We start from the raw sequence: 15,947 nt of genomic DNA, 5'->3' as shown, positions 1-15,947 counted from the left end.
TTATTTCATTTTAGTACCCGTCATTAAAAATTTAAGCGCATAGTACCTAAACGATAGATTTTGGTCCGTTTTAGTACTGAATTTTATTTTTTAAAACCTAACGTTAAATTTTGAAGGAGGCTACAAAAATCTAAAGTTTTTAATGGTGTGATATTAAAATGAAACAAAAATTAAATTTTGGGTATGATTTTATAAAAATGAAAGTTTAGGTATTAAAATAGATCAAAATTGATAGTTTAGATACTAAACCTATAATTTACCTTAATTTTTAACAATGTCAAATTTATCAATAGTTATCATTATTATAGATAATTTTATTCTTGTAGTTTACTTATGAATTTAATCATGTCAAATAAATTTAAAAAGTGAATAACAAAATAACAATAAAACCACTATCAAAATATTTACATCTCCTATTAATTTTTAACCTATCACCTATAGTAAGACAACCTTTTCAGTCCTTAAAATCACAACTTTTATAAAATTTAGGGTAAATTTATATTTAGTCATCCAACTATCACTTTGATTCCATTTTGGTCACTCATATTTTTTACATCATACCTAATTTTACATTTTGATTCAATTTTGGTCACACATGTTTAAGAAAACACAACTGTTAATGTGATAATTTGTTTTCTTTTTTTTTTCAATGATGACATGGTATTACCTTATGATAACAAACCATCATGATATTAATTTTTTAATAGTGGATGACCAAAACGGAATCAAAACATAACTTTAGGTATAATTTTTAAAAAAAAGTTAACTGACTAAAACTAAACCAAAGTGATAGTTGAATGACTTAATATTAGAGTTGGCAACGGGTTGAGATTTGGTCAACCCACCAGAACCGAAAAAAAGTATCCTTTGCTTGGACTTGGTCCGACCCGAAATTTATATATCTTCCATTTCACCCGACCCAAAAAACATATATTCTCCACCCGACTCGAGCCGAACTTTTAAAGTATAAACCTAATCAGACCCGAACCGATATAAAATAAGGACTTAATTAAACAAATATTTTTTAAAGAAATTAAATTATTATCTCTTAGTCAAGTTAGATCATAGTTTTTTCACCCTCCACTTGTACTAGACCCTACTCCTTAAAAAATTCGACCCGAACACAATTTATTTTAAAAATATGATCTCATCACATAGGGTCAAGTCAAAATCTATCGGTTTTTGATTAAATTGCCATCGTACTAAATATGTAGTTTACCCTAAATTTTATTATCAAATTTATCCCGCATCTAAGAGAAAAGTTTTGTTAAATCAAATGAGCTAATAACCAAATAGTCCAATCGGCCTGAACTCCATATTAATTGGGCCCAAAAAGATGACATGGCGGCTTTATTTATTTGTAAATCAGTTCACGATAAGCCTTTCATCCTCCTCCAACCTTTCCTTCTCTTTGTTCTTCATCTTCTTCCAAATGACAACAATGAGCTTCAGTTTGGTGGGCGCATTTAGAGGTCTTTCTTTATCAACAAGCTCCAATTCGTTGTTTTTGAAAGGCGAAGTGGGGGACTCAATTCCCAGAACGGCAACCGTTTCCTTCCCGACCAAATCCCCGTTCCCTCTCACCATCGAATCGGCGCACAAAAAGGGAGCCGGTAGTACTAAAAACGGCCGCGATTCCAAGGGTCAACGGCTCGGCGTCAAAATCTACGGAGATCAGGTGGCCAAACCCGGCGCTATCATCGTCAGGCAACGTGGAACCAAGGTTCAATTTTTCTTTAGCTTATTTAATTGTGGTTTTCGTTTCTTTTGTCGGGTATTTCTTTAGCTTCCGTTTTCTGGAAAAGGGTTATCTATTGATTTTCTTTAGAACTAAAAGAAATGAAAACAAATTATACTGTAATTATTACTTCTGAGACTTCCATTTCAGGAGAAAATGAAGCATGAAGGCTCAAAGTTGAAAGCATTACAAATTAGGTTAAATTATGGCTTTAATTTGACATAATTTGATTCTTCTACCATCATTAATGTTACGTCTTAAGTCTAAAAATCACTAACACTGTAAGAAGAAGCTTAAACTAATTGTTTAGTAACTAAACTATCAGTTTTGGTCTGTTTTTTACCTAAACTCAATGCCTACTAAACTATCAAATTTGGCTCGTTTTAGTAACCACTCTTTCATTTTTTTTTTCCAAAAGTTGAATTTTAAATTTTGAACGGATATTAAAATAAAACAAAAACTAAACTTTAGATATGATTTTGAAAAAATCGAAAACTTAGGTACTAAAACGGACTAAATTGATAGTTTAAGTATTAATCCCGTAATTTACCTAAAAGGAAATCAGTTGACAAATAGAACTCTTTTGGTGGTGTTAATGATTTAGGCTAAGGAATGAAGTTGAAAATAGTGAAGGGACAGAAACCATAATTTGATCCGTAAATCACTACATTCCTAGCTTGATTTTGTTGCTTGTTTCAGTTTCATCCAGGGAAAAACGTGGGGCTTGGAAAGGATCATACAATCTTTTCATTGATCGATGGACTTGTGAAATTTGAGAAGTTCGGACCGGACAAGCAAAAGGTTTCGAATTCATATCCATTCATTCATATCATAGCATTCCTGAAGCTTTGTATGAATTCTGGGTTTTATTTGATCTGCAGATTAGTGTTTACCCACGAGTAGTTCAGCCTGAGAATCCTAACAGCTACAGAGCAAGGAAGAGGGAGTACTTCAGGATGCGCCGCGAAAGAATGAAGGCGAAGAAGGAAGGAATTCTACTTCGACCCGAACTTGTGCTCGCTTCCGCCGGTGATGATGCTACCGATGGTAATCCGGTTTGTTGATCAACTCTGTGAATACTATATCTATCTTGTACCTTGTCTTTGTATGGCAACCAGAACTTACAGGTTGGTACCAGGAAAGTGTACAAACTTGATGTGTCCAATTTGGCAATTTTAATTTCCAGTTTCATTTGTTATCTTTCTCTGTTTATGGCATCTGGTTTTAGTTTTCCTCTCTTGAGATGATAATGTTTAGTAACTACCGATTAGAGGTGTTCATAATCGGATCAATGAATCGGATATATTGGGTAGCGTAATTTTGAACACCCCTACTACCAGTAACCGCTTTAGTATCATTTAAATAGAATCACCTTATGGAATGAAACTGGCACTTTGAACTTAAGAAATGCTCATTAAATATTATCAACAAGCACTGAACTAGGTTACAGAGCAGAGAGCTCGTTTTAGAATAGGATTCCATGCTACATGCTTTAAAATGGATCAAAGTATTAATGGAAGAACCCTCCTCGACTGCTCGATCTCGCTCTCAACATCTAGTGAGAGAATTTCCTTTAAGACTAGGAAAAACAGTCTCAGTACGGTACACAAGTATCATGCTTAAACCAGCTGCAATGATGCAGAGTCCTGACATTTTCATGGAACTCAGAAAGAAGCATACAGAGCCTCGGCATTTTGGCGGTTCGTCTACACCAAACATTCCTGATAAAATCGATCCCAGAATCCGTGGCTAAATATGATGTTGATGAGCTTGTTTCTCGGCTTCTAGTTCATAGATACTGCTGGCAATTAGACTTGAGAAGATAAGTGTACCCGCCGGATTTTCCAGATTGAGGAAATTGTAGAGAGCCCCAAACTTCTTCAAGCCAAATAACTCAGAGGCAGTAGCTGGCGCGATCGCCCAGTGAGCACCGTAGCAAAGCCCAATCAACATAGTACTGATATACATTGCTTCAGGCCATCCCATGGCAAAGAAGACATGGCCAACAGCCATAACGAGCTGTGCCACAGCGATGGCTGCCGGTCTCGGATATGCATGATCCCTATACAGTAATGTCACACCAAAAAAATAAATCAAAGCCAGTATCAAAACTAAAGTCTGGTGCTATCAGCATCCAGGGACAAATCATTTCAGTCTGTATACCTCACAATAATCCCCAAGACGGAACCTCCGCCGACCCGACCGAGAAAGTTCCAAATGCTAATCACAGATACAAATATATGAGCATTATCATACCCCAGAGATTGGCTCATCTGACCAAGATTATCTATCACTGTCAACCCTGATCATGAACCAATAGAAGAGAGAACATGATAAGCCAAAAGTCTGCTGTCATCAAAATCTGCATCAAGGTAAAGTCCTCCCCAATCCGAGGACCTCTCGTCCTCTTCGCACTTACTGCCATCAGCGAACCTACTTCCTCGGGCATTTCATCTGCAACCTCACTGCATGCCACTTCATGTTCTTGACCATTCTGATCTTGCTCGGTCTTCAGTAGAAGAACCACTTGGTCAGAATCACTAGGCTCTTCGCGAAAACTTAGTACGATGGGAACGAAAATAAGAACAAACAAAATCACAGTAAAAACTGTGACTAAATTGTGGCTCAAGGCACCAATATCTTCAAAAATCACGATCCCCATCAAGTAAGCAGCCAAGAGGAGGCACACACTATAAATAAGTGCAAAGCTCAAACCATCAGAGGGATGCACTTGTTTGTGACCTTCAACATGTCTGATAATGAACATAAAAGCAACAACCTCCATTGTGCAAGCATGAATATCAAAGATGCTTGGTCTGGGAAATTAATAGTTGTGTATATCTGAGTCAAAACTGCACCACTCAAAGCAGAAAATCCCTTGAGAATTCCCCCCACTGGACCCCTGCTCTTGGGGAAATTTTGCACACAGGAAACCAGAACAGCCGTGTTGAAGTAGGTCTGGCCATTGGCTCCCACAAATAAAAAGGCGCACATCTGCATACCGAGACTGGTTATCGAAGATATCGGAATAAAACACCTTTTCTATTAGTCTTGTGTGATTACAAGATCATATCTGTTATAATTTAAACTTCATTCCCAAACTATGACCCTTATTTTAAATCAGTCCCCAAACGTTTGAATCTTTCAATTTTATCCTCAAATTCATCCAAATATGTAATCAGTTTCAACCATAGTTTATTTTTTTCTCAAAAATATAATAATTTAACTCGGTCTAATGATTATATTAACAAAGGAAGTATTAGTATATACATATAATGTAGGATGGAATTGAATTGTTCAAAAAGTCTGGAGACCAATTTATTTTGAAGATCATAGTTTAGGGATGAAAATGAAATGCTTAAAAGTTTAAGGACTAATTTATAATGATAGTCATAATTTTGAGATGAAATTGGAATACTTAAAAGTTTAGGGACTAACTTAGAATGAAGTCATAATTGAAGGACATGTGATGCAATCAACTCAAATTGTTTAGAGTTTCTTATAATATTATCATTTCTCTATCACTTTATATATATATATTATTCAATTAATTGTACGAACCAAGTGATCTCAATGATAAATGAATTGTTGTTATTCCTTGAGGTCTCGGGTTCTAGCACCATAACTACCGGAGATGTGAGCGTTTAATGTCAATTGAGATATTACTTACTATATCAACATAAGCTTCATGTTTACACAGTTGAACATTTCTCTTACAAATTACAATGACAAACAACCATGAAAACTAAAACAACAGTGAAAGGCATAATTATGAGAGAGGCCTACCCTTTGTAGGGATTAGTTAACATGTATGTGAACACCGATGGCCATTATCAATATGGTGAATATGCAGAAATATATGACCGCATGAACCAAGATGGCTATCCCACTCGTGCACATGTTCCCGAACTCGATCACCCTTATCCTCGACGGCAACTGGAACATCAACCCTGGCGACAACACGATGAACAATGCCACTGCGACCACCACCGGTCCCCAATCCGCATTCATTTCTCTATTTCTCCCCCTCTCCCACTCTCTCGATCGAAATTCTCTTATAACATCTCGTGTTTAGGGTTTAGGGTTTCCTTGGAGGCTAAGGAGGGGGATGATGTTGATTAATCTTGGTGAGAAAGAAGAGATAAGGTCATGAGGTATGCAAATGTTAGTGGGTTTTGCTTTACGGAGAACGAACCAAATTCTTTTGCTTCCATTAAATTGTAATAATTGTTTCATTTTCATGGCTTCTTTTGGTTTGCTTTATTGCCTTCCCCCCCCTAAAGATATATGTATATGTAATCGAAGAGATAAATGGAATACGTCTGCATGAGGAAAGTTGAGCTCTTTGAATGGTTCAATTTTACTGAGGATTTTTCTTGTTCACCCATGATTATATCTCCGGTTACCGGAAAATTCACATAAACTACTCCGGTTGCCTACTTTCAGGCCAGCTCTTCACTTCAACCGAACCACCATTCTTGCAGGCACGGATCCACCTAGGCAGGACGGATGGGGACGGTGGCCCCCAATAAAAATTTCAAGTTTTTATATGTTTTAGATATTTTCTTTGTATTTACTATAGAAAATTTATCTTCGCTCTCTAAAATTTTATAAGTTTGTCTTCCCGTAAAATTTTATAAGTTCGCCACCCCTAACATAAAATTTTGCGTCCGTCCCTACTTACATGAATTGTAATAAAAGACGGTCGACTGTCCCTCCAAGGGATCGATTGCCTCTTTTCAAACCATCTCCAATAAATTCTGATTCTAAGATGAACACTTACTCTAAAATATACTTACATCTCACATTGGTCACCTTTATAAATAATGAATTAGTATTTCCACGTCCTATAATTTATGTATTATATTGATTATGCAAATAGTTTCAGGAGATACATTTGATTAATGAAAAAGAAAAAAATTATCCTTAAAAGATAATCGATAGATTTGATTGATTTATTTTGATAACTGTAAAAAAATGAGACATATAAGGGTTAAAAAGGAAATATAAGTGTTGACGTTTGTTGACTTTTCTAATAGAATATTTTATGTCTTAACTACCTATTCTAAAACCCGATATACAAATTTATTTGGGTATGTATCTTCATTGATATTTAATGATCGGTGGCTTTATTAAAATCCTTTTAATAGTTTAATGGCATAATTGATAAAATAAAATATGATAAATTATATCATTTAATATCTAAATTATCAGTTTTGGTTTGTTTTAGTACTTAAACTTTCATTTTTTTAAAATCATACCTAATGTTTAGTTTTTGTTTCATTTTAGTACTCGTCGTTAAAAACTCAATGTGTTTAGTACATAATTATCAGTTTTGATCCATTTTAGTTCCTAAACTTTCAATTTTTCCAAAACTTAATGTTAAATTTTGAACGGGTACTAAAATGAAGTAAAAACTAAACTTTAGGTATGATTTTGAAAAAAATTTAAAGTTTAGGCACTAAAACATATCAAAACTGATAATTTAGATACTAAACACATAATTTACCCAAAAAAAAATACAATTTTAATTAGGGATGGGCATGGGTCGGGTTTTTGGTCCACCCGACCCGACCCGACCCGAGAAGAAGGGGACCTCCACCCGTGACCCGACCCGACGAAATTAATTTTTCACCCGACCCAACCCGACCCGATAGATAGTTTAAAAAACCCGACCTGACCCGAAATAATAAAAAAATTATTTTTATTCAATAAAAACAGTGACTAAATTGGAAAAAATAATATATGGAGGGGTATTATTGTAATTATTCCTAACTATATAGGGTAAAATTATATATTTTTTCCGGGTTGGATCGGGTCGAATTTTTTTCACCCTAAACCCGAACCTGACCCCAAATTGTTTTTAGAAAAATCCAACCCGATTGGGTCGGGTCGGAACCCGTCGGGTTCGGGTTAGATGCCCATCCCTAGTTTTAATAGTCAAAACAGAATCTACCGTATAATTTAGTGGCTACACAATTAATTACCCAAAAATTATTAATCTTTTGTGTAAACTACCTATTTGGTCACTCACTTATTCCTACATTTCTGTTTTGGTCATTCAATTATTATTTTTTCAAAATCATATTGAATATTACATTTCGTTTTTGTTTTGGTCAAGTAAGTCACCTTAACATGTCACTTTGCCTTCTGTCAATGGGGTAACAGTTAGACCTGGCAAATTCGACCCAAATTCGATTACCCGAATCAATTTACCCCACCTAATACTCGATATTAACCCGAATATGATGATCAAATTTGATTTGAAACCCGAATCATACCCAACCTGAACCATACTAAATCCAAAGTTTAGCTGACCCAATATGGACCCATATCCAAATTTGACCTGAATCGAAAGCAACTCGAACAAAAAATAATATGAATCGAAGCAACCCGAACCAAATTTAACCCTATCCGAAATTAATCAGAATCGAAAGCAATTAAATCGAAAATCTATATATACTTGATTAGACTTATAACCAAATTAAGCCTAAATGATAAGATTAACAAATGAGGACATATTTTTATAAGAATAATGCAACAATTCTACATATACTTGATTAGACTTATAACTAATTCAATTTGAATTAACCTGATCCAAAGGTTGACCCAAATCGAAAATCAATCGATCCGATATTGACCCGAGCCAAAAATCATTTGATCTGGAAAAACAACCGATTCGATAGTCACCCGACCCAAAAATTGACCCAACTGAAAATTGACCCGACTCACTAGCTGATATGACCAAATTTACCATACACCAGAACTAAATCCGAACCAGTCCCGATCCAACCCGAATAAAATTAAACCAAATATATTCTAGACTCCAAAATAAACTGACCCAAACCTGATCTGAATGACATGTTTGCACCTCTAGTAATAGTTGCTAGTGGTCGAATGCCAAGTTTATTATAAAACGATAACATTAGTAACATTTTCGGTAATTTTAGAACTTCAATATTGAAAGAATAAACTTACTCATACTTGAGTGACCATTTTAATAGTTTACCCTATTCTACAAATGGTTTTTTAAACTAAAATCAGGGTAAAATATACATTTAGTATCTGAACTATCAGTTTTGACCAGTTTTAGTATATAAACTTTTAATTTTTTCAAAACCATACCTAATATTTAGTTTTTGTTTCATTTTAGCACATGCTAAAAACTTAATGTTAAGTTTTGAAAAACCTGAAAATTTAGTACTAAAACTGATAATTTAGGTACTAAACGTGTTAACTTTTTAACGGCATAGTACTAAAATAAATAAAAACTAAATGTTAAGCTTGATTTTGAAAAAAATAAAAGTTTAAATACTAAAACAAACCAAAACTTATAGTTTACCCTAAAATCAAATTACATTCACATGAATTACAACAGCAATCTTCGATAAAACTCCTTCCACTTCCATATATCCACAAAATGAAAATCTTCAACAACATAGAAAATGTCAAAGGAATCTTTATCGCAACTACTGCAATTTTTTTTCTTTTTGAAAAGTTTAGTACTAGATTTTAGTTTAGGTACTAAACGTGTAATTTACCCTATTAATTAATTAACAGAGTAATTATCAAGGGTTCTCCATTATCGTCTAGTGAGTCTCTTGAAGCATAACTTGTTCAGAGTTGTTCCGTTCATGCTTGAACCGTTCTTGAACCGACGAAATGTAAGTTGCAGCTTTGATGTCAACAGCTTCATCACCGGCAACCCCAAAGAAGGTGTCGATTTGGCTCAAATTCTCTCTCTTCTTATCGGCAGGTACGAAAAACGAAACCTGCTTCGGTTGCGAAACGTTGTAGTCCCGGTGAATCCAAAGGCTGAATGGAGCCGTCATCGTGGCGGAAGCCTGGTTCGGCATCACACTCGTGGCCGAACCAGGCTTCGCTGCTCGGTACAACGGGGTCAGCTTCGCCTTGAGGAATCCTCGGCGCTTTCTGTTGGACTCCATCTTATTACCTCTGTATCGTTGCTATTCAATTTCAGATCAATTGATCAAATGATGTGTACTATAGCAGCATAAGAGTAGGGTGACTATATATATATATATAGAGAGAGGCATAATGTCGAAATTTATTCTTAATATTTTGATAAAATAATTATTTTAATCTTTATTCTCGTAAAGAATTTTAGTATCTTACATTTCATTTTGAAAGAAAATACTTCTAATTAGATTGAAACGGTTAATTAACGCTCAGTGTTTACCCTTGATGTGATAAGTTTGATATGTCCAAAGTGATAATATGATATGCATTTACATAACCTGTGTATATGTGGCATGTGTCACAACATCTCCTATATACATATGGCATGTGAAACATTATCACTTCAGATACATAAAACTTGTCACGTCAATGACAAGCGTCCACCGTTTGTCAACTAACGTTTCTCATCTCATCAGAGATCATTTTACTTCGAAATAAAACGTCGATCAAAACATTCTAAAAAGATTAAGTTAAAGTGATTATTTTATCAAACGTTATAGATATTTTGATACTAAATCATATATTATATAATAGTTAGAGACATAGATACGATGCATCAAATACTATTCGATTAATAAGACTCGGTTGTAAAATATCTTTTATAATTATTAGAGGGAATCAGCATAAGGGGGAAAAGTAGCGGAACCTACCATGTAAGAAAATATTCCTTGTGTCTGATTTGCTCATGTTATGACCTTTTAGGGACCACCTTTTAGTCCATGGTAGATGGCAGTTCTTCTGGTTCATCTCTTTTTTATATTTGGATAAGCGAATGTGAATCTTCAGATAAGATGAGCTTGTTTATATGCATGCGTGTTATACTTTAAGAAAATGAAACCAAGACTAGACCATTGTGAATAACTCATTTGAGTTATCATGGTCGTATACGGTTTATTTTTTGATTTAAGTGAATAATCATAATCGATTATTAAATTTCGATTGGTCAGTCTGTCTCTGAAGGGAGAAATATGAGAGAATGTGTAGAGGGTGATGTTAGAGCGTCTCTGGTTTACAGTAACCCTTATTGTTGATATTAATCGTAAGATCATAATAATAATCCTTATTGTTGGTGTCAGAACTAAGATTACGATAGTAATATGTTAGGAAATAAACCGAGTACAAGTAATTTCCCTATAACCAGATTAGTGAGAATGTGAAATAAAAGCAGAAAAATAATACCCGAAAATTGATAACGGAGTTCACCCAATTGTGCTTACGTCTCCAGGTTGCTGCATATCTTTTACTAAGAGAGAAAATTTATAGGTGTTTACAAAACACTCACTACTCACAAGAAAGCTCTCTAGTATAAGAAGAAAGAAATGTTTTGGGATGATTTTGAAGCTAAATGAGCTAGGGTATTTATAGTTAAAACTTAGGGACTAATCTTGTAAATACCCTAAAGTGTGTAGTGACTAAAATGTAATTAAGCCAAAAATCATTTTCAAGAACCAACTTTCTCTTGTTTGCCAAAGATGCAATCCTCGCATAGTCCGACATCTACATTCTTTAGATCCGGCAGCTTCCCTTTTGACAGAAGTGTCTTCATTCCTTTCTCGCTCATATGGCCAAGCCTTAGGTGCCATAGGTTTGATTTTCCATCAGCATCTGCTACTGCAATGATATTCTCTAAATTCGAGGTTACATAGAGAGTACCAGTCTTCTTACCACGAGCAATGACGAGTGCTCCTTTGGTAATCTTTCATTCACAGCCTGAAAAGGTTGTACTATATCCTTCTCCATCAAGCTGTCCAAAAGAAATCAGATTTCTTTTGAGGCCAGGAATATGTCTCACTCCTGTCAGCTTCCAGGTGGTCTGGTTTGGCAGCCTTTAGCCGGATGTCTCATTTTCCGACGATCTTCAAGGTTTCATCATCAGCAAGATGAACCTTCCCAAAATCACCACTGACATAGTTCTCCATGATTTCTTGGCATGGGGTGGAGTGGAAAGATTCCCCTGAATCATAGATTCATGATTCAATCGGACTGTTGACGCTTAGAATCATGGCATCACCTGTCTCCTTTGTCATGTTAGCAGATTCCTGTGCACCGGTATCTTTTTTCAGTGCTCGATAATCTCTTTTAAAGTGACCGTTCTTGCCACAATTATAACATGTAAAATCTTTCTTTTCCGTTCTGGATTTTCCCCGTCTGAATTTTGATCTACCAAGATTTGAATATCTTTCTGAAGTTCTTCCTCTAGACTCCGTGTGCAAGGCTGAGGAGGTTGATGCTTCACCCGATTCTTTCCGTCGAATTTCTTCACTCAATACCAGATCCCGAACATCGTCGAATTTCAATTTGTTGTTTCCCGACGAGCTGCTGACTGCTGTAACAGTAGCATTCCAACTATCTGGTAGAGATGATAAGAGAATTAAAGCTCGAACTTCATCATCGAACTCAATTTCCACTGAACTTAACTGGGTTGTGATTGTGTTGAGTTCATTTAGGTGTTGTGCCGCCATCCGCAAATTGAATAATCGTCTCATCAAATGAACTTTGTTTGAGGCCGATGGCTTCTCATACATACTGGAGAAAGCAGCCATAAGACCCGCCGTGGTTTTTTCCTTTGCTATGTTGAAAGTAACATTGCGGGATAACGTTAGTCGAATAACTCCGAGGGCTTGTCTGTCGAGAAAAGCCCAGTCTTCATTCTTCATGCCCTCTGATTGTTTATTCAGAGTTCTGTTCATGCGCTCTGCTACGCCATTCTGCTGCGGTGTTATGGGAACTGTTGTCTCCATCTTGATCCCATTGTTTGCGCAGAAATCTTTGAATTTACTGTCTCTGATATAGATTTCTTCCTCCAAATCACCATGAAGGAAAGCTGTCTTTACATCTAACTGCTCAAGATGTAAATTCTCTGCAGCTATAATTTTCAACACCAGTCTGATTGTAGACAGTTTTACGACTGGAGAGAAAATTTCATTGTAGTCAATACCTTCTTTTTGCTGAAAGCCTTTGACAACCAATCTTGCTTTGTAGTGTTTTCTCCCATCGTGCTCTTCTTTGATCAAGTAAATCCACTTGTTATGGAGCGCTTTCTTTCATGGTGGTAATTCAACTAATTCCCACGTCTGATTTGACATAAGCGAGTCCATCTCATCTTTCATGGAAGACTCCCACTTGACTGAATCCTCCACCTGCATTGCTTCATCATAGCACTCTGGTTCACCATTGTCAGTCAGTAACAAGTAGTGCAAAGAAGGCGAATAACGTTGGGTTGGTTTAGGAATTCTGGAGGAGCGTCTCAGTTCTGGTGTGCGTGGTTCTTCTTGAACTGCTTCAGGATTGATCTGAATATCATTTCCAGAAATCTCCTCGAACTCAGCAAATTCCTTTGTTTCAGCCTCGATATTACTTGATTCTGCGGTTGACCTGTCTTTGTACATCACATTTTCATTGAAAATGACGTCTCTTCTTCTGATGATCTTTCGATTTTCGTAGTATTATTTTTCCGCTTTTATTTCACATTCTCACTAATCTGGTTATAGGGAAATTACTTGTACTCGGTTTATTTCCTAACATAATCATGATTGTTGGTTGCTTAGTACGTACGACCAGCTGACACTAGATTTAACTTTAATGAATCGTGTGAATTTATTAAAAATCATGTCAAAGGATCATAACTTTTCAAGAAGTATAATATTCGTCAGATTCTTCGTCTAAAGACGTTCTCTCGATATCTTAATTGCGAAGAAATTCTGTGAAGATTTTGTGTATGAAGAGTGATTTTGTAAAGAAGATCCGAAGAAAGTATAACACCATTAATTACTGTAATGAGCTTTCAACATGGAATATTTGCTTTATGCAGACATAGACTAAACAGTGAAATGAAAGTTTCCACGTTTTTGGAAGTACATGTATGGATAAGATGTACATATATTCTATTTTTCACTTGATTGAAGCACCTTAGCAACTTTTAGTGGGGGCTTAGATTCTCGGGTAAATTACATATTTAATATCTAAACTATTAGTTTTTATCCATTTTAGTATTTAAACTTTCAATTTTTTTAAAATCATATCTAACGTTGAGTTTTCAATTCATTTTAGTACCCGCCGTTAAAAACTTAACGCGTTTAGTACCTCAACTATCAGTTTTGGTGCGTTTTAGTACCTAAACTTTCAATCTTTTTAAAACTTAACGTTAAATTTTGAACGAGTTACTAAAATGAAACAAAAAGTAAAGTTTTAAACGACAGGTACTAAAATGAAACAAAAACTAAATTTTAATTATGATTTTGAAAGAATAAAAGTTTAGGTACTAAAATAAATTAAAACTGATAGTTTAAGTACTAAACATGTAACTTATCCTAGATTCTTCATCTTTCACCTATGGATATGTACCTTTTTTTTTGTTTTTCTGGTTTGTTTGGAATAAGAAATCCAACTTTGGAATCTTGTCTTCATGAAAATGAAACTCACATTGCTATTAAATATTATCTCATAAAATGAATTATTATGCTTGTTAATAGGGTTAATATCATGTTTCACTCTAAATATTAATTTAATATGTAATGTGATATATATATATATATATATCATGTTTATCTATTTCTATTATAGAAGGGTAAATTATTACACTATTCTTCACTGAACTTTACTCTCGTTCTTATTTTATTCATTATATTTTTAATTTTTTTTAATTTATTTACGAACTTTCGAATTATTTTTGTTTTGACCACTATTTATTATTTATTATTATTATTATTGTATGACAAACATTTTTATTATTAAATATAAAATAATTTAAAATAAATAATAAAATAATATTTTTTATTAAATTTAAAAGGGCTTAAAATAATCATCGTTCACCATCAACCACCGTCAACCTTTGAAAATTAACGTTAAATTTTGAACGAGTTACTAAAATGAAACAAAAAGTAAAGTTTAAACGACATGTACTAAAATGAAACAAAACTAAATTTTAAGTATGATTTTGAAAGAATAAAAGTTAGGTACTAAATAAATTAAAACTGATAGTTTAAGTACTAAACATGTAACTTATCCTAGATTCTTCATCTTTCACCTATAGATATGTACCTTTTTTTTTTGTTTTTCTGGTTTGTTTGGAATAAGAAATCCAACTTTGGAATCTTGTCTTCATGAAAATGAAACTCACATTGCTATTAAATATTATCTCATAAAATGAATTAGTATGCTTGTTAATAGGGTTAATGTCATGTTTCACTCTAAATATTAATTAATATGTAATGTGATATATATATATATATCATGTTTATCTATTCTATTATAGAAGGGTAAATTATTACACTATTCTTCACTGAACTTTACTCTCGTTCTTATTTTATTCATTATACTTTTAATTTTTTAAATTTATTTACGAACTTTCGAATTATTTTTGTTTTGACCACTATTTATTATTTTATTATTATTATTGTATGACAAACATTTTTATTATTAAATATAAAAATAATTTAAAATAAATAATAAAATGATATTTTTATTATTAAATTTAAAAGGGCTTAAAATAATCATCGTTCACCATCAACCACCGTCAACCTTTGAAATTATTTTTATATTAAAATTATAATAAAAATGTCACATCATAAGGAAATAATAATAAAATAATTCAGAGTGATCAAAAATAAGAGCAATTCAAAAGTTCAGTGAGTAAATTAGAAAAATTGAAAATACGATGAATAAAATAGGAGAGAGTAAAGTTCAATGAGGATTGATGTCTTTTACCCAATATGGAATATGACATGGACCCTTGCACCTGTCATAATTGTTTTTTTTTAAGAAAACAGTATTATTTACTTAATTCATGATAGCAGGATTGGTTGTTAATGATTTCAATTTTCACTTAAATGGTAATTTTGAAACAATAACATATTTATAAATATTTTTGAGAGCGGATATAAGTAAATTAATAACACATAAGAATGGGTCAAACAAAATTAATAAAACAAGTAACTAATTGAAGAAAATTTGAATTTCAAGGTTGACACGTGTCCACCTAAAATAAGGGTGGATCTACAATTGCTTTGAAACGTTAGGTACCGATTTTGATAAGAAAAAATTAGACACCTAAAATAAACATAGTTAAATTTAATATTATATTTAACATGTTTTCTTATTTTAAAATTTTTGAATTATTAAATAATAATTTGATGCTTTTTAGCATTTTTGATAAACATAATAATTAAAAAGCATAATGTCTATAATTTCCTACCATTAGATATCTCTGAATATAGAATTAGAATTAAAT

The 15,947-nt window shown here is 33.7% G+C and overlaps 3 protein-coding genes and 1 pseudogene across 3 annotated transcripts; 1 reads left to right on the top strand and 3 right to left on the bottom strand.

Moving 5' to 3' along the window:
- Positions 1–1,391: 1,391 nt before the first annotated feature.
- LOC120212873 (50S ribosomal protein L27, chloroplastic-like) lies at positions 1,392–2,936 on the top strand. The gene is made up of 3 exons (XM_039211062.1): positions 1,392–1,723; positions 2,438–2,539; positions 2,620–2,936. The coding sequence occupies exons 1-3, from the start codon at positions 1,433–1,435 to the stop codon at positions 2,800–2,802; spliced, it is 576 nt and encodes a 191-aa protein (XP_039066993.1). The 5' UTR covers positions 1,392–1,432; the 3' UTR covers positions 2,803–2,936.
- Positions 2,937–3,286: 350 nt separating this feature from the next.
- On the bottom strand, positions 3,287–4,732 carry LOC120212955 (annotated as a pseudogene).
- A 671-nt stretch (positions 4,733–5,403) lies between these two features.
- On the bottom strand, positions 5,404–5,838 carry LOC120212807. The gene has a single exon (XM_039210987.1). The coding sequence runs from the start codon at positions 5,747–5,749 to the stop codon at positions 5,537–5,539; it is 213 nt and encodes a 70-aa protein (XP_039066918.1). The 5' UTR covers positions 5,750–5,838; the 3' UTR covers positions 5,404–5,536.
- Positions 5,839–9,327: 3,489 nt separating this feature from the next.
- On the bottom strand, positions 9,328–9,684 carry LOC120212954. The gene has a single exon (XM_039211125.1). It carries the CDS (start codon positions 9,682–9,684, stop codon positions 9,328–9,330), a length of 357 nt encoding a protein of 118 aa, XP_039067056.1.
- Between the last annotated feature and the right edge of the window lie 6,263 nt (positions 9,685–15,947).

The sequence above is a fragment of the Hibiscus syriacus genome, unplaced genomic scaffold, assembly GCF_006381635.1.
Source record: "Hibiscus syriacus cultivar Baekdansim isolate YM2019G1 unplaced genomic scaffold, ASM638163v2 tig00110017_pilon, whole genome shotgun sequence".
Taxonomy (NCBI): domain Eukaryota; kingdom Viridiplantae; phylum Streptophyta; class Magnoliopsida; order Malvales; family Malvaceae; genus Hibiscus; species Hibiscus syriacus.
This window is presented reverse-complemented; position numbering and strand designations above follow the sequence as displayed.

Bases quoted from the DNA above. Each gene is read 5' to 3' on its own strand.
- LOC120212873 (XM_039211062.1), top strand. From the start codon at position 1,433: ATGACAACAATGAGCTTCAGTTTGGTGGGCGCATTTAGAGGTCTTTCT. The intron at 1,724-2,437 runs GTTCAATTTTTC...TGCTTGTTTCAG, and splicing joins TCAGGCAACGTGGAACCAAG to TTTCATCCAGGGAAAAACGT. The intron at 2,540-2,619 runs GTTTCGAATTCA...TTTGATCTGCAG, and splicing joins TCGGACCGGACAAGCAAAAG to ATTAGTGTTTACCCACGAGT.
- LOC120212807 (XM_039210987.1), bottom strand. From the start codon at position 5,749: ATGAATGCGGATTGGGGACCGGTGGTGGTCGCAGTGGCATTGTTCATC.
- LOC120212954 (XM_039211125.1), bottom strand. From the start codon at position 9,684: ATGGAGTCCAACAGAAAGCGCCGAGGATTCCTCAAGGCGAAGCTGACC.